Genomic DNA, 25302 nt, shown 5'->3' with positions numbered 1-25302 from the left:
CTTGCCAGTATTAGTCCATTCATTCTTTAAGCACTGATATGTTTCCACCTCCTGATCTCCTGAGGAGAGCACCAGTCACCCCTTTAGAGGGAGTCCTTGTGCATCTTTTCTCCCTCCACACTTATATAACATCCATTCCTCTTCTTCAAACACCAGAGCAGTGTCCTATGCTTCTCATTTCTCCAATCAGTACTTGATATTCTTGAGTCCACATACTTAATATTAAGTATTTTAATACTGAATTAAGAAGTTTAATATTATCAGCATCAGTAGTCCAGTTTCTAGAATGTATATGCCCTTAGCTCATAAAATATGCCAGAATGTCTGAAAATGAGTAAATATGTAATATATAAATATCAGTGAGTATGACTGGTGGCCAAATCCGTAAGGTGTGAGGTTCAGCTTGTAGAAATATGTTTCAGAGCATAGCATGACCAGTTTCTGCCAAGAAACCGGATGCATCAGTGCCTCTCAGAATTAAGAAAAAGAAAGATTCTTCTGTAAGGAGCCACTTCTCTGGGTCCCTGAAAATACACAGAGCAGGCAAAATTAGCTCCAAATTGTTTATGTCCCAGATTTTACACAATTACCAAATGAAAAGGAACTACAAAGATTCTACAAAATTCAACTTGCAGTGTTAGTGAAAAGGATAACGGGACAAATGGGTTTACTCGCAGTTATAACAACGACAGACAGATAACGGTATTATTGACTAAGGTTTTTCCCCTTGGATTTTTATTTCTGTGTTATAAGTAATAGTAAATGGGCTTTTCATTTTGTAAGTTACTTCAGGAATTTGTTAATAAACATTTACTGTACAATGTTATTGTTTAAAGAAACTACAAGGAGCCATCTCTGGGAAGTATATATTGTGTATTTATTGGCATTTGTGTCCATTTGATTTCATGCTTTATATGCAAACAGTGGACATGAGTACTACATCCCATACCTTTTTCATTTTTTATTTTTATTTTTATTTTTATTTTTGAGACACAGTTTCATTGCGTAGCCCTGGCTGTCCCTGAATTCACGCTGTAGACCAGATTGGCTTAGAACCCAAGAGATCCATTTGCCTATGCCTCCTAAGTGCTGGGATCAAAGATGTGCACCACTACCACCCAGTTTATATCCCCTTTGCATAGAAAGAAAATAGTGACATTGTTAATGCAGATTCCTTAGAGTTTGTCCTCTGTATACAATAACTTAAGTCATACTCATGCTGTTCTGAAAACTTTACCAATAGAAGCATTTATGATACATGGATTTGCAGAACATTTTATCCCACTTAGTCCTCAGTTTGCTGAAAATTATAAAATGAAAGCTTAAATCAAAGAAGATGTTCTATTGTAAGTTAGTCAGCTAGGTAATTTGAAATAGTTATTCAAAAATGAGGGAATGGGTTATATCAGATTAAAAAGGTCTGCAAAGGAGTCAAACAATCTGTAAAGTTAAGAATCATAATAGGAGAAATTATTTTCCAACTGTTCTCTGTCACAGGGTTAAATTGAAACAATAACAAAAGAAGTTACACAATTAATAACAGACAGAAGATGTGAACAGAGAAGAGAAGCGTCAAACAGCCAAGGATGTGGAGTGCACAGTGTCAATAGCGAGTGGAGGAATGGAAAACAAAACCAGGTGCCAGGTCACTCATCCCATTAAAGACCAGGCTGAGGAGGGAGTATGGTGAACGGATTCAGGAATAGTGAAGGGAATATAAATAAATAGAGCCACTGTGGAAAGTCATGTGAAATGCTTCAGAAAATCAAAATCGTAACTACTGTTTATCCTATGTCTGGAAGCCCACTCAGAAAACATAGTTTTACACACACACACACACACACACACACACACACACACACACACACACACACACACACACACACGTTTATGGTATGACACGGTTACACATGCACATGCACATATATGTAGCTCTCTCCAGAGTAGATCAGATGTAGAGTCAAGAAGATTATTTTCAGCCAAAAAGATGACCAAAACTTAATTACTTTCAGCAAAAAAATAGAAGTGAAATGAGACACGTTGCCCTAGAATAAACAAATGTCCCATATTCCTCTGCCTAGATGTTAAAAAAAAATGGTCCCTGTGAAAACATCCTAATTGTTGCTGAATACTGAGAAGCATTGTATGGGGTGTGTGTAAGGGAGATGATGTATGCTCAGTGCATACAGTATGCATTTATTTGTTATTCTTTGGTCTAAAAGAAAAACTCAACATCTCAATACACTTCAGGTTTTGAAAACTTCTCTGCAGAAAGCCCAGTCTGTGCAGACTCTGAGTAGTTTGGTTTCTGAGTTCTGATGTAAGTTCTCAGCTCACCACTCTGGCATGAAGTCGGGCGCTCAGTGTCTACGTGCGTGGGCTCAGCTGCTGGCCACTAAAGCTCCACTTATGAAGACAATGGCCCACCCTGCTTTCTGACTTCTGCTCATAGCTTGATAACTCCTGCCACACCTCAGCCCTGAGCCGCACAGCTCCAGAGACATGAAGACTGCTCTGCCCAACGTTTAAGTTTCTTTAATGCAACGTTACCATAACTCACTGTGGAGAAGGAAGGAACTGAGTTAGTTACTGAATGGAAAGAAGGAAAGGGGAGGGTTCATGGTGCTCAGGCCTCTAGTACTGTGATGCTAAGCATTCACAGATTAGCAACGCAGATAATTGTCTATTTCACTCAAATGACAATTAACAAACAGCTCAATATCAATTGCTTATTTATTCAAATTGTTGTCAAGGCCATATACAAACATGTAGATGAAGAAAATAAAAATTAACACTTCGTAGAGCTTGTGATTCCCATTGACACCGACTTTACTAGAACAGCACTTGCCACGGTGAATGTCTGTGGTTTCTGGGGCTGGGCTCAGGCATCTGCAAGGTGACAGCCAGATGTTACAGGAAGTCTCTGTGTGCTCATTTATCTGATGGTGCTACAAATGGAACTGCTGGCCTGTTAGCCCAGCCGACATCAGTGATCTGACCCTGGAACACTTTTCCTGTTCCTCATACAGACAGCTACTAAATACTTGCAGAAGGAAAATGTGTTTGCTTAGAGAAGGACTGGAGAGTCCTCCCTGTGCAAATCTGATGCCCAGATCACCCTGAGTTTTCACTAGGGAAGGAACGAAATGACCCTGGAAAGCTGTGCTCCAACCACCACTGTTGTGGTCACCCCCCAACACAAAAACAAAATAAAAACGTTAAAGTTCCTTGATGATCAAACAAAAATCATTAATAAAATGGATTGTATCTTTTTTCTTTAAGAATCATAAGTGACATCTCTTATTATGCCTTGTGACAAGCTAGTAAATGGCCTGTGGCACCTCTGACTACACTGAGCGTGTAGGATCTCAAAGGCAGCTCCAGTAGGGGGTGGGCTGCCAAACAGCCTGTTTGTAGGCACACTAATTTGGTGTTTTGTAAGCTTCCTGTATGTTTATGGGAATCTCTTTAGGTTAGGTTGTTGAAGATATTTTCTGGGCCTTTGCTAGGAATCTTCTCTGTCTTTTAATCCTATTAGTCTTAGGTTTGACCTTTTCATAGTGTCCTAGATTTGTGTTAGAAGCTTTTTAGATTTAGCATTTTCTTTGACCGATGTGTCAGTTTCTTCTACTGTATCTTCTATGCCTGAGAGTCTCTCGTCCATTCCGAGTATTACGTTGGTGATGCTTGCATCTGGGTTTCCTGTTCTTCCCTGGGTTTCCATCTCCAGGACTCCCTCACTTTGTGAATAGCCTCCCTATGGCTTCTATTTCCAAAGGACTTGAACAGTTTAATTCATTTCCTTCACCTGCTTGATTTTAGTCCCTTGTATTTCTTTAAGGAATTTATTTGTTTCCTCTTTCAAGGATTCTATAATCTCCATACAATTAGGTTTAAGGCCATTTTCTTGTGTTTCAGGTGTGTTAGGTATCCAGGGCCTCTGTAGTAGGATAGCTGTGTTCTGGATGTGCCATATTTCCCAGGCTTTTATTGATTGTGTCCTTATGCTGGCCTTTAGCTATTTGGTTGTCTCTGGTGTTGGCAGGCTTTGTAGCCTGTTATAGCAACAGGTCTCTGGGGCTGCAGGTAGAACTTAAAGCTCCTGATGCCTTTGAGGTTCCAGATAGAGCAGGTGTCCTGGGTGGCACTAAGCTTCCAGTGATGCAGGCAGAGTTGGAAGTCCCTGATGGCTTCAGGCCTCTGGTTGGCCTGGGTAGCCACATCACCTCCAGGGATACAGGCAGAGATGGTGGTCCTGATAGCTGCAGACCTCCAGGAATGTAGGTAGAGATGTGAACAAGAAGTTGAAGCACATAGGGGATGGAGCAGACCTCAAGGCTGCTGGGCTTACAACAGGGGACCAGCAGGGAGGTGACTGGATCATGGGAGTTTCACCTGGCTGTCCCAGATGACAGCAGCCTCCAGGGATGCAGTCAGAGCTGTGACCCAGGGAATGAATTACAGAAAGGAGAAGTCAGAATGTGCTCTTTCTACTGCTGGGTTTGCTGGGAGGGACTGCAGCCAGGTAGGGAATTAGGATAGGAAGTCACCTCCTAGTCCAAAATGGCTCATATGTGTGTATCTTCTGCTTTTTCTTTCTTTTAATTTTTTTATGTGACTGATTGTCTTCTAAAGATATATAGAGAACGTAGGTATAATATTTGTTGTATGGGGAGGGGGAGAGAATACAGAAGGAATAGGAGGAGTTCAAATCATGATCAGAATAAGAATATAGTGTATATATTTTTTCAACTAAACTGAAAAATATTTCAACCATACCAATATTGTGCTATGCATCGTCAGAATAATAAAATAGTATCCCTGTAAGTCAAGCCCTTGTGTGCCTCCAATTCCCATTGCATATGGAGGACAAAGAGAATAAGCAGAATCTCTCCCCTTTACATTCTGAACTCTAGCTCAGACCATGTGGAAGCCCAGTAAATTTAGATGCAGGCTGCATGTGCCAGGGGATCACTGTGTGCTCTCTGCACAGAGGTAAACTGCTGAGTCACTGGGCTGAGAGTCTGTGATGTGCAGGGAAACACGCAGGCTGGCTCTATTGAGGTGAGCTGTGAATCTGCCTTCTTTCTTGTTGCCATTGGAGAATACGGATATCAGCATTTTGGGGCCTTTCCCGGGATGTTGTTGGTACCACCAGAAGGACTGGGAAGCACTGTCGCTGAAAGTGCAGTTGAGAGAGGCTATGGCTCCCTCTGAGACACTGAGTGATTCTGGGCTCTGCTGCACCTTCTGCTGGCTGCTCACCCCTGTGTGGAAAAACAAAGGTCAGACAAACTGAACTGGATCCATATGGACGTTAATACTCTAGAATAATTTTTCCATAGACCTCCCACCTGCTTTAGTTGCAGCATGAGAACAATAGCATTTTTACCCTCTAGCCTAAAATAGGCAATATGATGAACTGTATTTTTATCTTCCCATAGAAACGGCCAAACTCACCACTCAGGTGAAGCCAGAGGAGCACTAGTGAAACACATGAGGGAGGCATTACTGTTTCCAGTAAAGATTCGCACTTCAAGCACAGCACACGGGGTGGCATTTGGGCAGTTCAAGTTCTTCTGCTTGGAGATGCATAAAAAGGAAACCCCAAACTGTTCATCCAATCAGAAAGTAAATTCTAGTTTTCACTGCTACATCAAAAGCCTTCCTCCTCTCTCTAAGTCATCCTCTAACACACACACACACACACACACACACACACACACACACACACACACGACCATATGAGACAGAACCTCTGGGTCTTTGTGAAGATACTGCCATCCTGTGGGTTCACCTTAGTGTCAAATAAATACTTAAGCCCAGATTCTTCTTATGTGAAATATTAAAATAGGTTGTGATTTAGTCAGGTGAGAAGACATTCGCTCATGTTTATGTATGTGTGTGCTTATGCATACACTTTTCACCAAATGGCAACTTATTTTCCCAGTTAAAAAGTGTCTCCCTAGTCAGTTTTCCATAATGTTTCTAAAGCTCTTACAATTAAATAATAGTTTATGTAAGCTTCTTCTTACAGTAGGGGGCAATTAACATAGAGACCCCTCCCCCACTGGTCAATGTGCAGAGAAGAAAAGGCTTTGGAGTGCTCAGTCCTAAGTAGGACATCTATACCCTACCGCTCCCATAAGGACTCAAGATTCCTCACAGGAAAAGGAATGGAAGAGCTGTAAGAGCCAGAGGTAATGGGCGACTTCACGGAAACAAAACAAACCAGGTGCATGTGAACTCACAGCAGATGTGACAGCATGCATATGACCTGTGCCAAGCTGAGTGCTGACAAAATTCTTGTATGGAAGATGGGAGGGAGCAAAAATCCCCATTCTTACCTGAAACTAGCATTTGAGAGCTGCTGGGAGGAGGGGAGTTCGTTTCTTTATAAAGGTGTGGTTCCTGGTATATGGGCCACACAGCAGGGCACACTCTACAATTAACAGTAGTTCCCAACAGAAACCAGAGAGAGAGAGAGAGAGAGAGAGAGAGAGAGAGAGAGACAGAGACAGAGAGAGAGAGACAGAGACAGAGACAGAGACACAGAGACAGAGACACAGAGACAGAGACAGAGACAGACACAGAGACAGAGACAGACACAGAGACAGAGAGAGACACACACAGAGATGGGGAGAGAGAGAGACAGAGAGAGGGACAGAGACAGAGACACACAGAGAGAGATACAGAGACACACACACAGAGTGAGAGAGACAGAGAGAGACAGAGACACAGAGAGAGAGAGAGACAGAGATACAGAGAGAGACAGAGAGAGAGACAGAGAGAGAGGAGTTGGGCAGGTTGGGAAGTGAAGTGGATTTGGGAGGAGTTGGGGAAGGATGAATATAATTAAGCTATGAATAAAGTTGTATGAAACTCTCAAAGAATTAATTAACCATTTTATTTAAATTAGTTTTAGTATAAACTCAAAAATCAATGAAAAATATCAGATGTCACTTTCTTCGGGTCCATGGATCCTTTGGGAAGCTTCGACAGTGGTAGGTTTCCATGGAACTTTTTCAGTCTTTGGTGGTAATTTCCCTCCCAGCAACCACTTCTCTATCCAATCTCCCTCTTTCTCCGTTTAATCATTAATCCATTCTGTTTTATAGCTCCCTTTTAAACATCTTATATTGATGCTTCTCTCAACCTTTCCTTGAAACCACTCCTTCCCCCCTGCCAGCCCACCACGGCCCCTTTGTAATTTTAGGTCCTTTGTGGATATTCCAAATGGAACACACAGATCTAAATTCAAAGCTAACATGTACAGATAAGAGAAAACATTTTGTGCTATAACTTTCTCCCTCAGGACTCTTTCCATGTATCCCAGAGAGTATGGGTTGGCATTCATCGAGTTTTAGGACGTGATTCATTGCTCTAATCTCTTCTGTCTTTTAACTTTTCCCCAGGAGTCAGCTGCTATTATCATATCTTTCCTTTTGTTTGTGATTTGTGGCTTCTCTCTTGCAGATTTCAAGAACCAGTTTTGTTTTCTATATTTTGTTTTGTTCCCTGTAATACATGGGAAGGTTCGTTTCCAGTGTTATCCATTTGGTGTTCTTTGTACCTCTTAGACCCAGATAGGCATTTCTATCCTTGGCTTTGTAACACTTTCCTCTACGACTCCCTTAAGATAGGTTCTAGACCCTTAAACTTGAGTTCTTTTACTTCTGTGCTCATAATACACAGATTTGATCATTTCAGTGTCCCAAAGTTGGTGAATAGCTGTTCAAAGGATTTTTACATTCATCGTTTTCCTTGATTGAATGACGTCTCCTTTGTCTTTCAGCCTTGATATTCTCTCTTCTGTGTGATCCACTATGTTGGTGCGGCTTTCCACTAATTTTTTTTTTCTTGGAAGAAAAAAAAGTGTCTCCATTTTCTTTAGTGGCTTGATAAGATTTTGAGCTTTTGCTGATAATTGACTTTTGTATTAAAATATTAAAATAATTAAACATTTTAAATCTTACCTATGAATACATCCACTGAATTTTTATTCAGTTTATTGAGTTTTCCACCTCTAGCTTCAGTTCAGCTTTTTAAAAAATATATTCGTTATTGAAATAAAATTACCCACTTCACCCCCTTTCCATCTTTTAAGCTTCTCAGAGTCACCATCTCTCAAACCCTCCTGTCCTCAACTCTCAAATTGATAGCACTTTCTCTTATTATTATTGTTACAAGCATGTAGTGTGTGAGTGAGTGTGTGTGTGTATGTGTGTGTGAGTGTGTGTGTGAGTGTGTGTGTGTATGCGCACAAATATACACAAATAAAACCTACTGAGTCCATTTTGCTTTCTGTATGGCTTGAGGAATGACTGACTGCTCAATCAGTTAATCAATAAGAGTCTCATCCCTGGGAGTGACTAATTCTCCTCTTCCAGTTTTTATTAAAACAGCTGTGTGTGTGTGTGTGTGTGTGTGTGTGTGTGTGTGTGTGTGTGTGCAATGATAACATATAACTGAGACCACAATTTTGAGGGAGCAAGGGTACGCTCATGGGAGGGGTTGGGGACCGAGAGGAAGCAGGAGTGCTGTGATTATATTTACTTTAAAGAAAGAAAATGAATGGCTTGGCTCAGCTGCCCCTGAGGCGCTCAGTCCTTCAGAAGAGTCTAAGGCCTTGTTGAGGGGAAGCCTTCACTTCCTCCCGGGACTTCTGCCGCCATTCTTTCCGAAGACGATACGCAGAAGCCCCCTTTCCTGGCACACCCTGTTTCCTGCAAATACAAAATACAGCTAGTTCTTCCAGAGCTGTGGAAGAAAATGTGGAGGACAGACTTCATCTACTGTGAAGAGCAGACAGACCACTTCCTTATTCCCAGAGCTTTACGGTGAGGCTCCTTTCCCTCTGCAGGAGGTATTTTTGCATCGGATTTTGGTTTAGTCCCAGTCAAGACGAGGATGAAAGAATCTACTTCTTGTTCTTTCTCTTGAGGCTATTCGTGTAATTTTTGTGCCGACGAGAGAAACCGAGAGGCACACAGCACAAAGAGGAACCAAATCAATCCCAGAGGCTCAGCGGTTAAGGCCTCTGCTTCTCAGAGTTTGTGCTCAGCTCCCTCTGTGGTTTCTGCCACTGTGTCACTCAGAGCACAGTAGTACACGGCCGAGTCCGACGCTTGCACTGAGGCTTTCTGCAAGTGGAAGGACGTGGTTTCTTTCTCATATGTAGCTTCGAAACCTCTGTTGCTTCCCTTCTCGTTGGCCTTTGAGGCTCTAAAGAGGAGCTGTAGACCTTCTCCGGGATACTGCACATACCAGAACAGAGCCGGGTACCCTGCGGCTGAATAGTTGCAGTGTATAGTAAGAATGTCCTCTTCTGAGAGGACCACTGGACCTTGCGTCTGAGTTACTGAGTCTCCGTGGGCCCTTGCTAGGGAAGGAAAAGAAAAACAGCTATGAATGTCTTTAATGACAAAGCTCTTGGATGAAGTTAGGGCTCGAGATTTTTCAGATATAAAAAGGTGACCGTTTCAAGTCACGTTACTTACTGAGGATGAGGAGCATCACAGCCACGAGGCCCTGAGAAGAGTCCATCTTTAGAGCCACCTCGACAATGTTCATGGTCCTTAGATGTTGAAAACACAGAGAGAAGCGATTAGTCTAAACTTAAATTCATACAGGAAATGCTGTAGTGTTGGGATGCTCCGCCCTCTGGTGGCCAGAGAGTAAAGCAAGTTAAATGGAGCAATATTTGCTAAAAGACACAAAGAACTCTTTGAGAGTTGAGAGATCTCCTGTACTTCAAAGGTCATGTTTTCTCTCTTCTAAGAGAATGGCAATTTTACGGAATTTTTAATTTAAGTTATCCAGGAGAGAAACCACACTCCATAAAAATTACTCAATATTTCTAAATTTCAGGAAAATGGAAGAAGCACAAGTTATTGAATTCCATGGAGTGGCCTGAATTTTTGGAAAAAGTTCCCCTTCTCCCTTGAAGCATTTCCTCCTAACATGAACAAGCCGGTTTATGTGAGCTACGTCTGCAGAACAGACTTGACTTTCTGCCTTCACCTGCACTGGGCTTCTCTCAGTGTTTACATTAAGTTCCTTATATTTAAAATATAAATCTCTTTCCTTGCTTCTACTAAGATAATTCTGAGATGAAATGTAATAACAATAGACATTCTTCTAGTTTTCTGTTATCATGTTCATAACTATTTGCACAAAAATTGTTTAGACGCCATGTGTGGTCATTGTTTTATTTCTTTTATGGGTCATTTTATGTCCTAAAACAGAACCAAATAACAAAATCTACGGCCACTTTTTTATGCACCTCTTACATTTTTTCTTCTATAGGAAAAACCTACCTCCTGAGGTATGCCAGTAGCTTAAGATAATGACGACCTCTCTGTTTCAATAGAGAAAAACACTTGAGAAGCAAGCCATGCTTCTCTCCCATGGCGTTATCAGCTGTGGGAGAAATGGAGCTTTGATGGACTTCCTCTCTAGGATAAGGGTACACAGCCCCCTGGGGGAAGAGGAAACAAAAGATGCAGTTTGAGCTACCATCCTGATCTTTCTGGTTCAGATTTTATTTTGTTTTCTTAATTACTATTTTTGAGATTATTATTTAATCACAATATCTTCCCTTTCATTCTTCAAAACTCTCCCTTGCACCCCTTCCAAACTGTCCTTCAAATCTATTGAAAGATAAAAGTTTTAAAGTTGCCCCCCTAGACACAAAGTTTAGAGCAGAAAAAGAAAACAGGTTAGGCCCCAGAATTGTATGTTCCAAGAAGCCTCTCCTAGGGCTATAGAATGGATAATTACATTGGCCAGCTCAACAGCTTTCTCCCAGAAACTAGCTGACCATAAATCTTAGAGAACAATCTTGAGAAGCAGGAAACAACTTCTCCTAGGAACTAGCGGACCATGAAGTTAAACAATCTGAGAAGTAAGAGACAGCTTCTCCTACGAAACAATCTTGGGAGACAGAGAGTTCTTCCTTGTGATTTTTCACTGTTATTCTGTGACGCCATCCCTGCCCCCTCGGGTTGTGGTTTCTCCCTTTAAATACCTCTTCTCCCAGCCTCTCGGGGTCGAACTCCACTGCCCCTGCGTGGGATACGAGTCTCGACCCCAGTGCACTGGTTGCTATCGATAAACCTCATGTGATTACAACAAGGACGGTCTTGTGTGAGTTCTTGGGAGGTTGCGTCATCCCAAGACTTGAGTGAGGGTCTCCCCACTCTGGGGGTCTTTCACCATGATCTCTTTTTTTACTAGTTGTTGCTGCATGCATATGAGGATATATACATACATACATATATAAACACACACACACACACACACACACACACACACACACACACACGGAACACACATTCCTAAATGTGTATGAATGTTTTTAGGTTTTTAGGGTGGCACTGGACAACCAAGTAGTGAGCTGCTCCCTGGGTAAAACCCAGCTCCTCTCATCCCCAGCTTTCCTCAGTTACCTATTATAGACATCGTGTTTTTGGGATATATATATATATATATATTTTTTTTTTTTTTGACATTAGAGGCTACATGATGATTCAGCAAACTCCTCGTCCTCTGGATTTTACAATCATTCTGCCTCCTCTTCTGCAATGTTCCTGGGTATTCTGTAGAGCTACAGAATCCACTGTATCCACTGGAACTGGCCTCCACAGCTCTTCATTTTGATTGGCAGTGGTATTCTTTAATGGTCTTTATTGCAAAAAGACGTTTCCTTGATAGGGGTTAAACACTTGGGGAAATTCCCACATCCTTAGTCATCAGGGAAACGCAAATCAGAATGACTCTGAGATTCTGTCTTACACCTGTCAGAATGGCTAAGAGCAAAACCTCAAGTGATAGCACATGCTGGCCTGTGGGAGAATCCTGAGAAAGAGGAAACTCCTCCATTGCTGGTGGGAGTGCAAACTAGTAAACCACTTTGGAAATAAATTTGGAAGTTTCTCAGAAAATTGAGGATAGCTTTACCTCAAGACCCTGCTACACCATCCCTGGTCATCTACCCAGAAGATGCTCCACCGTAGCCAAGGACAGTTGCTCAACTATGTTCATAACAGTTTTATTTATAATAGCCAGGAATTGGAAACCATTTAGACTTCCCTCACCCAAAGAATGGATAAAGAAAACATGTTACATTTTCACCGTGGATTATTACTCAGCTATTAAAAACAAAGACATTGTACAATTTGCAGGCAAATGGATAACCCAGACCCAGAAAACACTCATGGTATGTACTCACTTCTGTGGATATTAGCCATGAATTACAGGATACCCAAGCTATAACCCACACACCCAAAGCAGCTAATTACAAGGAGAGTCCAAGGTGGATGCCAGAATCTCACATAGAAGGGAAATACAATAGAGATGGGGGGATGGATGGATAGATGGAACTGGGTTGGGGATATGTTAGGGAGGCGGAATGAGAGGGCTGGGAGAAGAAGGGAAATCAGTGTAAGGGGAGGGGCTATCTCTGGGATGAGTCAGAGATGAGCAGTGAAATGGAGAGGCTCCTGGGAGTCTCTGGGGGGGACCTTAGCTGAGACTCCCAGCAGCAGAGGATATAGACCCTGATGTGGCTACCTCATGTAATCAGATTACTTGTATCCTGATAGTCCCCTCTACCCTCCTTCACTTTCTTCTGTGTTCACATCCCTCCCCCTCCCTAAAGAGCCCCTGTTTTTCCCATTTCTTCGATCACATAATTTGTCCCCTGCTGTTGTTCTGTAACCTCGTAACTTGGAAATGGTCCTATTTACTTCCCTGGTTTCTGTGTTACTCCATGGACTCAGCACTGAAGGTTTGGACCTGGAGCATAAAATAAAAGAGGATGTGATGTTTGCCTTTCTGGGTCTGGATTACCTCACCCACTATGGTCTTTTCTAGATCCATCTGTTTACCTGCAGAGTTCCTGACTTCATTTTCCTTCACAAAGGAAAAGTCCCCCATAGTATTTCTGCAGCACATGGTCACCATCTGTTCATCAGCCATACCATGTTTACATTGTTTTCTCTCTCTACCTATGGTGAATCAGGTTACAGTGAGCACGACAGAGCAAGTGTCTGTGAAGTAGTGTGTCCAGTCCTATGGGCATATGCTGAGGTGTAGTATGGCTGGGTCAGATGAGGTATTAATTTTTAGCATTTGATAAGTATCCACACTACTTTTAATGATAGCCACATCAATTTGCAATCGTATCCATAGTGAACAAGGTTTGCATTTTTTTCTGTACTCCCTCCAATGTTTGTTTTCAATTATTTCATGGATATTTGTAGAAATCTCAAAGTTGTTCTGATTTCGTTTCTCTAATTTCTAGGAACGATTCACATTTTTTTTGGATATTTTAGTCTTGTTTGTTTGTTTTGAGAGTTCCCTATTCCCTTCCCAGGTCCAGTTTTGAATGTGTCTTTTTTGTTTTGTTTTGTTTCATAAACTCCCACTTTCAATTGTTGGCTTCAGTTCTTGGACCCACGGAGTCTTAGCAGAAGGTCCTTTCCCCTACATCATGTTGGGCACTGCCTATGTTTTCATTGAGCAGTTTCAATGTTTTGTGTTTTACATTCAGAACTTTGGTTTTACTTTTGTAACTATTTTTTGTGCCAGGTGATAGATAATAGGTCTATTTTCATCCTTCTGTATATGAACGTACAGTTTTACCAGCATCATTTGTTGAATATGCTTTTTTCCCTCCAGCAAATGTTTCGTGGCATCTTTATCAAATGTTAAGTGGTTAAAGTTACATACATATTCCCATGTAGGCCTTCAATTTTGTTCCATTAGTCTACTCTAATCTGTTTTTATGACAGTACCATATTGTGTTTATTACTATGGCTCTGTAACATATCTTGATTTGAAATTATAATTTTTTACCACATTGTTCTTTTTGCTCATGATTGCTTTATATATCCAATTGTTTTGTGATTTTTATATGAATCTGAGCGTAAACTTTTACTTTTCTGTGCAGAATAAGATGGGAATATTGATTGGGATTCCCTTAATCCCCAAATAGCTTTTGGTAGAATAGTCGCTATTACAATGTTAATTTTACCAATCCATGAGTGTGTGGTCTTTCTACTTTCTAATGATTTTTTCTATTTCCTCTTCAGAGGTTTAAAGTTTCCTTTGTGGAGTTCCTTCACTTCCACAGTTAAGTTTATTCATAGATACATTATTTTCTTTGAAGTTACTGAGAATGAAAATGTGTCCATGAACTCCTTCTCTGTATGTTTCTCAGTGGGGTATAGAAATCTGATGTCCACAAATTGATTTTGAATGCTGCCATATTGTTGAATTATGTTTTTGAAGAGGAAAGGGTTTGTTTGGCTTACATTTACTCGTCACTGTTCTTCATCAAAGGAAGTCAGGACAGTAGCTCAAGCAGGACAAAACCCTGCAGGCAGACTGTGAGAGTGCTACTCCACCTGCTCACCCACTCCCTCCTCACTGCTCTAGCATCCCCTTACACTGAGGTATCAAGCCTCCACAGGACTAAGGGCCTCCCCTGACATTGATGCCAAATAAGGCAATCCCTTCTACATATGTAGTTGGAGCCTTGTGTCCCCTCCATGTGTACTCTTTGGTTGGTGGTACTCTTTTGGTCTGTGGGAGCTCTGGTGGGGGAGGGGTTGTCTGGTTAATTGATTTTGTTCTTCTTCCAAACCCCTTCAGCTCCTTCAGTCCTTCCCTTAACTCCCTAATTGGGGTTCCAGAGCTCACTCAGTCAGATGGTTGGCTGTGAGTATTTGCATTTGTATTGGTCAGGTGCTGGCAGAGCTTCTCAGGGGATGACTATTGCAGACTCCTTTCAGCAAGCACTTCTTGGCATCAGCCATAAGGTATGGATTTGGTGTCTGCAGGTGGGATGGATCCCTAGTTGGGGCAGTCTTTGGATGGCCTTTCCTTCAGTCCCTGCTCCATTTTATTTGTCCCTGTATTTCCTTTAGAGAGGAACAATTGTGGCTTAAAATTTTTGAGATGGGTGGGTGGTCCCATCCCTCAACTGGGGGCTGTGCCCATCTACTGGAGGTGGTCTCTACAGGTTCTATCTCCCCTTTGTTGGGTATTTTGGCTAAAGTCATCCCTGTTGAGTCCTGGGAACCTCTCGCTTCCCTGGAGTCTGGGACTTTCTAATTCCAGCTCCCCATCCCCAATTGCTACATATTTCTGTTCGGTTTCCTGACCCTTTGTACTCTTCTCTTGTCTCTTCCCATAGCTGATCCTGCTCCTCCCCCTCCTCTCCCCCCCCAGGCCCCTTCCTCCTTCTACCTCTTATGATTATTTTTCCCCCTTCTAAGTAGGATTGAAGCATCCACACTTTGGTCTTCTTTCTTCTTAAGCTCCATATGATCTTTGAGTTGTATCATGGATGTTCTTAGCTTTTGGGCTAATATCCACTTATCAGTTAGTGCATACCATGTGTGGTCTGTTGTGACTGGGTTACTTCACTCAGAATGATATTTTCCAGTTCCATTCATTTGCCTATGAATTTCATGAAGTCATTGTATTTAATAGCTGTTGAATTTTTAAATAACTTTCAGAAGTTTTCTGACAAAATTTGGAGATCTCTATAGTATCCTATCATTTGCAAATAGGGATAGTTTGACTTCTTCCTTTTCTATTTGCATCCTTAATTTCCTTCTCTTGCCTTATTGTGTCAACCAGTACTTCAAGCACACTGCTGACAAGGAATAGGGCTAGTGAACATCCCTGTTTTATTTCTGACTTTGGCAGGATTGGTTCAAGCTTTTCTTTATTTAGCACAGTGGTTCTCAACCTTCCTACTGTGGCAACTCATTAATACAGATTCTCATATTGTGACAACCCACCAATCATTAAATCATAAAATTATTTCATTGCTACTCATAAGTATAATTTTGCTACTATCATATATCATAATGTAAATATCTGTATTTTCTGATGATTTTAGGTGACTCCTGTGGAAAGGTCGTTTGATTCCAAAGGGTCAGCACTCCCTAGGTTGAGATTTAGGATGAAGCTCTGGGCTTCTCCTGTGTAGCTTTTATGTTGGGGTATGTTTCTCCTAGCCCTATATTCTCTAGGACTTTATCAAAAAGGCATTTTTGATTTTGTTAAAGGTCTTTTTGGAATCTTCTGTGATGATGATGTGACTTTTGTTTTTAAGTCCATTTATGTGCTTTATTACATTAATTGTCTTGTGCATTTTGAACCAATTCTGCATTTCAGGGATAAAGCCGTTGTGGTTGTGGTATATAATCTTTTTGATGTATGTCTGTATTCTCCTCACAAGTATTTTATTGTGTATTTTAGAGTCTATGTTCACCACGGATATTGTCTGGTAGTTTTATTTTTTGTTGCTGTATTTGCCTGGTTGGGGTATAATGACAGTGGCTTCAGAGGACTTTGGGAATGCCTCTCTTTCTATTTTCTTTAATTATTTAATCAAGACTGTCTGTAGATTTTCTTTGAATATCTGGTGGAATTCTGCTATCAATATATCTGGTCCAGGATTTTTTTTTTAGGTTGGAGCCTTTTTATTTCTACTCAAATTTCTCATTTGCTATGGGTCTGTTTATGTTGTTGGTTTCTTCTTGGTTAATTTTGATGACTTGGCTGAATCTAGAAATTCGTGCATTTCTTTTATGTTTTCCAGCTCTACAGAGTACACATTTCCCTTAAATTGTTCTGAATTTCTTTGGCGTCTGTTATATTGTTTTCCCGTTCACTTCTGAGTCTGATAATTTGAGTCACCTCTTTCTGTTATTTAGTTGGGCCAAAGATCTGCCAATCTTGTTACTCTTCTTAAAATAAACAAACAAACAAACAAACAAAAACATCCGTTAGATTCATTGATTTTTTTTTGTATGTTTGCTTTTGCTTGTCCTTGCCAAATTTTTGAGTTGCATCACTCAGCCATTTATTTGTGCTTTAATTCTTTTAAGGTAGGTACTTAGAGCCATAAAACTCACAGTTGTTTTCAATGCGTGCCAAAGGGTTTTGTTGTAGTATGCTTTCATTTTCATTTAATTCCAGGAATACTTTCATTTGTCTCTTGATTTCATCTTTGATTCCTTCATCATTTAGTAATGAATTGTTTAATCTCCATGAGTCTGTGTATTGCTAAAGAAGTTTTTATTTTGTCAGATGTTTTAAGGTGGAAATGGCTGCTTGCTTCCATGCCCATGTGACTGTAATACTTTTGCCCATCCTTTTACTCTAAGGTGGTGCCTAACTTTAAAACTAAGATGTCTCTCTTGCTGGCAGCAGATAGATGGACCTTGTCTCTTCATCCATTTAGTCACACAGTGGATTTTGAGTGAATCACTGAGCCTTTTGATATGTAAAGTTATTACTGAAATGTGTGTGTTAGATATGGTCGTCATGTTGTTGATGTTGGGGGTTGTCTGTATTCTCAGAGGTATTGTATGTTTTCATATTTATGGCTTTATATTTCTGTCCAAAGCCTCTCTCGTATCCCCATTTCTCTCTTCAGCCCCAAATAACGCTTCTCATACTTTCTTTAGGTTTGCTTTATTAGATATACAATCTTCCTTGCTCCCTCAATCAATCATGACAGATAGGTTTGCTGCATATTACTATTTTAGAATGGCTGTTACAGTCTTTTAGGATTTGGAATGCATTGCTCCAGGGTCTTCTGGCTTTCCAATTTTCATTTTGAAATAAACTCTCATTATAATAGGCTTTCCTTTATTTTGGACCTGTGTTTTTTCTCCTTCAGTTTTCAATAACAATTTCTTCTCTAGATATACTCAGTATTTTCACTGTGATATGACATGGGACATTACCAGTTTTGGTTTTGTCTATTCAGTGTTCTGTGGGCTGCTGTATAAATCATTAGGTGTTTTATTTTCTATTTCTGTGAAGACTGCTGTGGGGTTTTGATTGGGGTTGCACTAAATCTTTTAATTACCTTTAGTGCAATGGTAATTTTTACAATATTAACCCTACTAATCAAAGAGCATTAAGAGGATTTTCCACTTTCTAGTATCTTCCTCTGATTCTTCAGAGATTTATAATTTTTCTTGAAGAAGAATTTGACTTCCTTAGTTAGGTTTATTCATAGACATTTTATTGAAACTACAGTGAGTGGGAATGTGCACATGATCTTAATCTCGGCATGTTTGCTGTTGGGATGCAGAAAGCTACTGATGTTTGTAAGTAGATTTTGTACCCTACCATGTTGCTAAACTCATAGAAAATTTCTAGAAGTTTTCTGGTAGAGTCTTGGAGATCTCTTATGTATAATAAGCATCATCTGATAACTTGATTTATTTTTTTCATGTTTGAATCCTTTTGATAGCCATGTCTTATCTTGTTGCTCAAATCTCATAGTGGTCTATTTTCTAGACAAATAACTACAAACAATTAAGGGAGAGTGGAAACTATTCATCTCGGAGGATAATCTCCCTAATTAGCTGTCCAATAGTAAGTGTTCGGATCTAAAATTATATAATATGACCAATGTTAATGATATACAATTGATTGTATGTATACATATATGTAATATTAATAGTTAAAAAGGAGAGACTATGGGTTTGTGAGGAAAGTAAGGAAATGTATAAGGGGATGGAAGGATGAAAGAAGAAGGGCAATTAATGAAATTATATTTTAAATTTTAAAATAAAATTTAAAAACTGCAGGAAAATGTCCTAAATTGTTTTGAGTGACTTGAAGTAACTTTCTTATTTTGTATTATTAATATCTATATTAGTTAGGAACTGCAAACTAACAACAGGCAAACGCTGCCCTGGGAGGCCTGTGACACAGGATGTAGATGGGGCTCCAGGCAGGTTTGGGCCTGGGCTGCAGGTGCCTGTGGAGCAGTGTGCACTTGCAGCACAGAAGTACATGGCTGAGTCTCCAGGCTGGGTGTCTGTGATGTGCAGGGAGAAGTGTTTGGCTTTCTCATTCAGTAATAAGATGAGTCGTTGGGTCTGCTTTCTTTCCATATTTGAACGAACGTCAATGAGGAACTTAGGATGCTTTCCGGGCTCTTGCTTATACCAAGGGAAGTAGAGGGAGGCACTGTCTACATAAGTGCAGTTGATGATGGCACTGGATCCCTCCTGGACTCTCAGGATGGAAGGAAGCTGCTTCACTTGCTCGCCTTGGCTCATCCCTATGTAGAGATGGAAAGAGAGGAGAAAGGTGTGACGTCATCCATTTCCAGGATTCTCTTTTTCTACAGTAACTAGAATAAACCTGAATAAAACAGAGTTCCCCTTAGATGTCTCAGAAATGTCCCCTGATTGTTCTGTGGCCTTCAAATATTAACTCACCGTCCAGCTGCAGCCATAGAAAAATGAATAATGCAGGAACATATGTTTTCATTGCTCTTCCCAACTAAATTAAAATCCAGTACAGATTGTTATGGGTAGCAGGTCAGCTATAATTACCAGGATGTTGTTCTTTCTCAGTTACAATTCTACCTCTGGAGTCATCCGCTCAGCCACTGAGAAAAAGGCTTTGCTTCTGTCACAAAGCCTTCATAATCAACATACAAGGAAGTGCATTGTCTACATACTCCCCAGCAGTTAAGATCTACTGACACCTTGTGGTTGCATTCCTAACCTCTGAGGCCTCGGGCTAAGTTCTCTCCGAACATATGAGGAACTCAGACACATCAAACAATAATAAGTCATCTTAAGTGAGTTTTAGTGTTGAGAGATCAGGAATGGTCTTTGTACACACAAGTGAGGCTGTTTCTTCTTTGCATATAACACATCATATACATTATGTTTCATATGTCAGGGTACATAAGTGATGTTTTCATATATAAATGTATATATGCTGTATGTTCGTGTGTGTGTGTGTGTGTGTGTGTGTGTGTATGTGTGTGTAAAACATTTCTCCTGTCTAGAACTGTATTTACTAATCAAATCTTGCACAGCCATATCCACTAGAAATAGTGAGGGTCATGGAAGCAGCACCCCTGCTTTACACAGTTTCAGCAGAGCTGAGGGAATGGCTCCAGTTGCTGTCCCTCTGTCTCTAACTTTGCATTTTGGTCTCTGCATGTTCCATTAGTGGGAACTTTCTGCATTATGCTTCATTTTATGTCTTTTCCTAAGAAAACATATGCCTTAGTTGTTTTAGGAAAATCCTAAAAAATCCTAAAATTAACTTTATCTGGCCACTATTTGGAAGTCTTCCATATTCCCTGGAGATCATTATATAGAGAGCACATTACATAGTACATAGATGAGATTACTCTAGGAATCTTCATGGGGTATCTGCCCTGAACTATCTCAAGTAGTATAATTGGTGCTGGGCAAATAGAGACAATTGACAAACTCTGACTGGACAGAATAGGTTATAGAATTAAGGTCTCTTTTTATTAGAGGCTTAGCGAGTCAGCTGTGAGTCTCCCCTGACCATCAAGCCTGGCTCACTTCCTCATCTGGCTGACTCCTTATCTCTTCTTTTGGAAGATCCTTCATCTCTCTTCTCTATTACTCCAAGGCCCTCCAGGAAGGCCCCCAGAAAATGTTCCTCCTATTTCAGTGAATTCTTGCTGACATTACAGATGTGATGTTTTATACTTGCATCTTACCTTCCAGAAAATCTGTCCTGGAATCACAAATATGCATAGCTACTCTTAGGGAAGTTCTGAGAAGTCATTTGACCTTGAGGATGCCACTGTTCATTTTGCCCACTCCAAAAGCATCCAGTGTTGGGAGGCTGAATTACTGATAAAATAGCAGTGTGAATTCCACAGAGAATGTGCAAAATCTTGCAAGAAGCCCAGGTTTTCTTCTTCCTGTGGACTCTCCCAAAGCACCTCCATTCTAGCCCATTTACTTTCCTAAGTGTCAACTATGAATACCTACAAACACTATCTGAAAACTCAGTGTTCACATGGGCTGGGAAGCAGGTGGGCCATCTTCGATGCTCTTTCTATCATTTCTCCTGGTACCTATATACCTCCTGGTCAACCCTATAACCTACAGGAGCTGTTCTCTCACTTTTCCTGCATCCACTGGGACTCAGCTGAACCTTGTTACATTTCTTCTCCTCATCCCTGTTCCTTTGTTTCAAAGGCCAATAGAGACATTCCACCTGTTACCTGGTGGCCACACCTGCCTAGAAAGCAGGTAGTCCATCTTAACTCATCTTCATGCTCTACACTGGAATTTTCAGTTTTACCCCTAGCCCTGTAGCTGACCACTCACAGGGTCCTGTTCTCCTTTCTACTTCCAGTTCCCAGGGACTCCAACAAACCTTGAAGATGATGCAGCTCTCCATTTACTGTGAACCTTTTAAGCAACGACTCTAGTTCATCCCCTTTCCTTCTTGACACCCTCCAAAGCATAAAAGTGCTTCCTTCCCTGCAATATCCCCATTCTTAACTTTAGCCTCGTAACAACCTTCTTAGAACTCCCCTTTTTGTCCTTCATTCAGTGGACACTTCAACTCTTAGTTCAGACACAGGGTTCCTAGCCCTGTAATCCCCCATCTCTTTACATAAGTCTTTGCCTAATTACAGGATCCTTTCTTTGCACTATGCTCTCAACCCCTTATGTTTTCCACCTCTAAATATGAAGGGATCCCCTTAGCATGTCACTGAAGCATCTATCAGCCTTTTCTCCTAGCCCACATCTATTCCTTTCTGCTACACATTGGCCCATGGAAGTACTTTTTTAACAGAAAATCACTTCACCAAGATTTGAAGAATTCAACAGAAACCAAGGAATTCATCCACTTTACAGAGACAATACTATATATCAACACTTGGAAACAAAGTCACCCCAGGCCCAGAGACCAGAACAAAACTTCAATCATTAATACCCAAGACAGTCTGTTGCCACCAGAACCCAGGAACCCTACTCCAATAGACAGACATAATAATAACTGACACCTCAATGGACACTACAAAAGCTGGAAGAGCCTGGACAGGTGATACACAGAAACTGAGAGAAAGATGCCATTCCATGTGAACAAAACCAGGGAAACTATCAAGTAATGAAGAAGCAAAACCATTCTATGATAAGAACAAACTTAAACAATAACCATCTACCAATCCATCTCTGTAGAAGATGATAGAGGAGAAACTGAAGAGGTAAACCACGCCTAAGAAAGCACAAGGAATAAATAATCCCAGTCAGCAAATTCTAAGAGCAGGGGAAAAACAGACCACAGCAACAAAATAACACGAGTAAATGAACACTGCTCATTGATAATTTTCAGGATTGTTGCTCTCAATTTTCCAATAAAAAGACAAGAGACTAAGAGATTAGATTAAAAATAGACTATATGAATATCGGAAACAAAAAGCCTAAAATTTCATGGACACTGAATGAATATTTACTGCCCCTAACTTCAAATCATTTCACAAAACAGAAACAGATTAACCATTGTCTATTCTTTTCAGGAGGACACAATTGTCCCGATATCTAAACTGCACAAAGGTGCAACAAAGAAAGAAAATTACAGTCTGGTGTCTGTTATCAAGATAGATGCAAACATTCTCAACAAAATACTGCAAATTGAATGCAAGACACATCATACAAAATTATCCACCATGATGAAGTCTGGTGATACAAATAGGGAAGGAAGAAGTCAAAGTATCTTTCTTTGAAGATGATATGACTTTATATATTAAACACTTCACTCAAAACTCCTAGACCTAAAAATACTCTCAGCAAAGTAGCAGGGTAAAAATTAACATGCAACATTTAGTAGATTTTCTGTATTATAATGGTAAACACACTAAGAAAGAAATCATGGAAATAGAGCTGATTATAATACGTCCAAAAATAAAAATGTCTTTGAAAAACCCTAACCATGCAAGTAAAAATTTTGTATAGTAAAAGTTTTAAAACATGAAAGAAAGAAATAGAAGATATCAGTCTATGAAGAGTCCTCTCATGCTCATGGTTTGGTAGAATTAATATAATGAAAGTAGCCATCCTACCAAAACCAATCGAAAGACTCAATGCAAACTATAAAAATTCCAAATTAATTTTCATAACAATTAAAACAAAACAAAACAAAATGCAAACTAGTTCTGATTCATATGGAATCACAAAAACACAGGATAGCTAAGACAACCATTAGTAATAAAAGAACTTGGGGCATCATTATCACCCCAGATTTCAAGTTAAAATTGAAAAAAAAAAACCCAGCATCTTTCTGCTGGCCCTCAAGGGTTTAGTCCTTTTCCTGTTCTCCCCTAATTTTAGTCCTTTTCCTGTTCTCCCCTAATACCTGATCATGTTCCCTTCTTCCCTTTCCCATCCAGGTCCCTCTCTCCATCCACCCTTCTTGTGATTGCTTTCTTGACCCTCCCAAGTGGGGTTGAGGCATCTTTTGTTGTGGGACATCTGGGTTGTTTCCAGCTTCCGGTTATCACACTGTGAACATAATGGAACACGTGCCCCTGTGGCATGGTGGGGCATCTTTTGGGTATATGCTCAAGACTGGTATAGCTGGGTCTTCAGGTAGATCTATTTCCAGTTTTCTGAGGACCCACCAGACCGATTTCCAGAGTGGTTTTACCAGTTTGCAATCCCACCAATAGTGGAAGAGTTCCTCTTTCTTCATATCCTTGCCAACATGTTCTGTCACCTGAGTTTTTGATCTTAGCCATTCTGATTGGTGTAAGGTGGGATCTCAGGGTCGTTTTGATTTGAACATCTCTTTAGTGCTTCTCAGTCATTCAAGATTCCTCTGTTGTGAGTTTTCGGTTTATTTCTAAACTCCATTTGGGAAGTAGGGGGTGGAGGAACCTTCTAGAATGTTCTAGAGACCTGGGAGGTGAGAGACTCTCAGGACTCAAAAAGAGACACCTTAGATGAAATGCCACTCAGTGGGGAGAGGGAAGTTGTAGAGTTCACCTCCAATAAACAAAACAAAACAAAACAAAACAAAACAAAACAAAACAGGGCATCAAGTGGAGGTATGGGCTTTCCATCCCACAATCAAATCTCTGACCCAGAATTGTTTCTGTCTGAAAGAACTTCAGGAACAAAAATGGAGAAGATCCTGAGGAAAAGGAGGTCCAGTGACCGGCCCAAAATGAGATCTAGCTCAGGGGAGGCCCCAAGGCCTGACCCTAATACTGATGCTATGATGTGTTTACAAACAAGGGTTTGTAATGACTGCCCATTGAAAGGCCCATCAAGCAGCTGAAAGAGTCAGGTGCAGATATTTATACCCAACCAATGGAGAGAAGCTGCTGCCCCCTGTGGTTGAAAGAGGGAAAAGCTGGAAGAAGCTGAGGAGGAGGGTGACCCTATAGGAAGACCAGTGTCTGAACTAACCTGGACTCTCGGGATCTCTCAGACACTGAGCCACCAACCAGGCAGCATACACCAGCTGATATGAGGCCCCCAACACATGTAAAGCAGAGCACTTCTGGGTCTGGACTCAATCAGAGAAGATGCACCTAACCCTTGAGAAACTTGGGGCCCCAGGGAGTAGGGAGGTCTGGTGGGGTGGGCGTGGGGTAGGGATATCCTTATAGAGATGGAGAGGGAGAGGTATGGGATATGGAACAATCGGAGGGTGGACTGGGAGGGGAATAAAGTCTGGACTGTAAAAAAAAATTAAATAATAATAATAATAATAATAATAATAATAATAAGCCCAACATCAGATATGTATGTAAATCAGACAGGCTAATCAGTGGAATGGCATTGAATACCCAGACAAAAATCCACATACATATGAACCTCTCAGTTGATAAAGAAGCCAGAAACACATACCAGAAAAAAGACAGCATCTTCAACAAATCATGCTGGTCAAATTGAATGGCAACCTGTAAAAGAATGTGGATAGAATAATTTTTATCACTCTGTAGAAAGCTCAAATCCAAATGGATCAAGGATCTCAATATATGTCGAAATATTCTGAATCCAGTACAAGAAAAATGATTAATTTCTCACCGGAAAAGACTTTGTGAGCAGGACACCAACCAATAGCACAATCAGTAAAAAAAAAAATTGATAAATGGATCTTCAAAATATTGAAACGTTTATGTATGGGCAAAAGACACCATCATTTGAACCAGTGCTTGTTTTGGCAATGGAACGTATTATTACCAATTATGCATCTGGTACAGGGCTAATATCTAAAATATATAAAGAACTAAAAAGACTGTAAACATCGAGAAAAGAAATAACACAAAAAATAGGTGTAGATCTAACAGTGAGTTCTTGAACGATGAGACACAAATGGCTAAGAAATGCTGAAATGATCAACATCCTTAGTCATCAGGAAATTGCAATTAAAACCGCTATGAGATTTCATCTTATACCCTGCAGAATGGCTAAGAAGTGATGCGTCTAACTGAGATGTTGAGCAAAGGGGCAC

General features: G+C 40.5%; 2 gene segments (V, D, J or C); both read right to left on the bottom strand.

Moving 5' to 3' along the window:
- Positions 1 to 9047: 9047 nt before the first annotated feature.
- LOC116913199 lies at positions 9048 to 9552 on the bottom strand. The segment is given in 2 exon segments: positions 9048 to 9382; positions 9501 to 9552. Coding segments are annotated over 2 exon segments (381 nt in total).
- A 9119-nt stretch (positions 9553 to 18671) lies between these two features.
- Positions 18672 to 19320, bottom strand: LOC116913198. The segment is given in 2 exon segments: positions 18672 to 19108; positions 19269 to 19320. Coding segments are annotated over 2 exon segments (489 nt in total).
- Positions 19321 to 25302: the final 5982 nt, after the last annotated feature.

Source organism: Rattus rattus, chromosome 12 (genome assembly GCF_011064425.1).
Source record: "Rattus rattus isolate New Zealand chromosome 12, Rrattus_CSIRO_v1, whole genome shotgun sequence".
Lineage (NCBI taxonomy): Eukaryota > Metazoa > Chordata > Mammalia > Rodentia > Muridae > Rattus > Rattus rattus.
The sequence above is the reverse complement of the archived record's forward strand: the minus strand, read 5'-3'. Positions and strand labels throughout refer to the sequence as shown.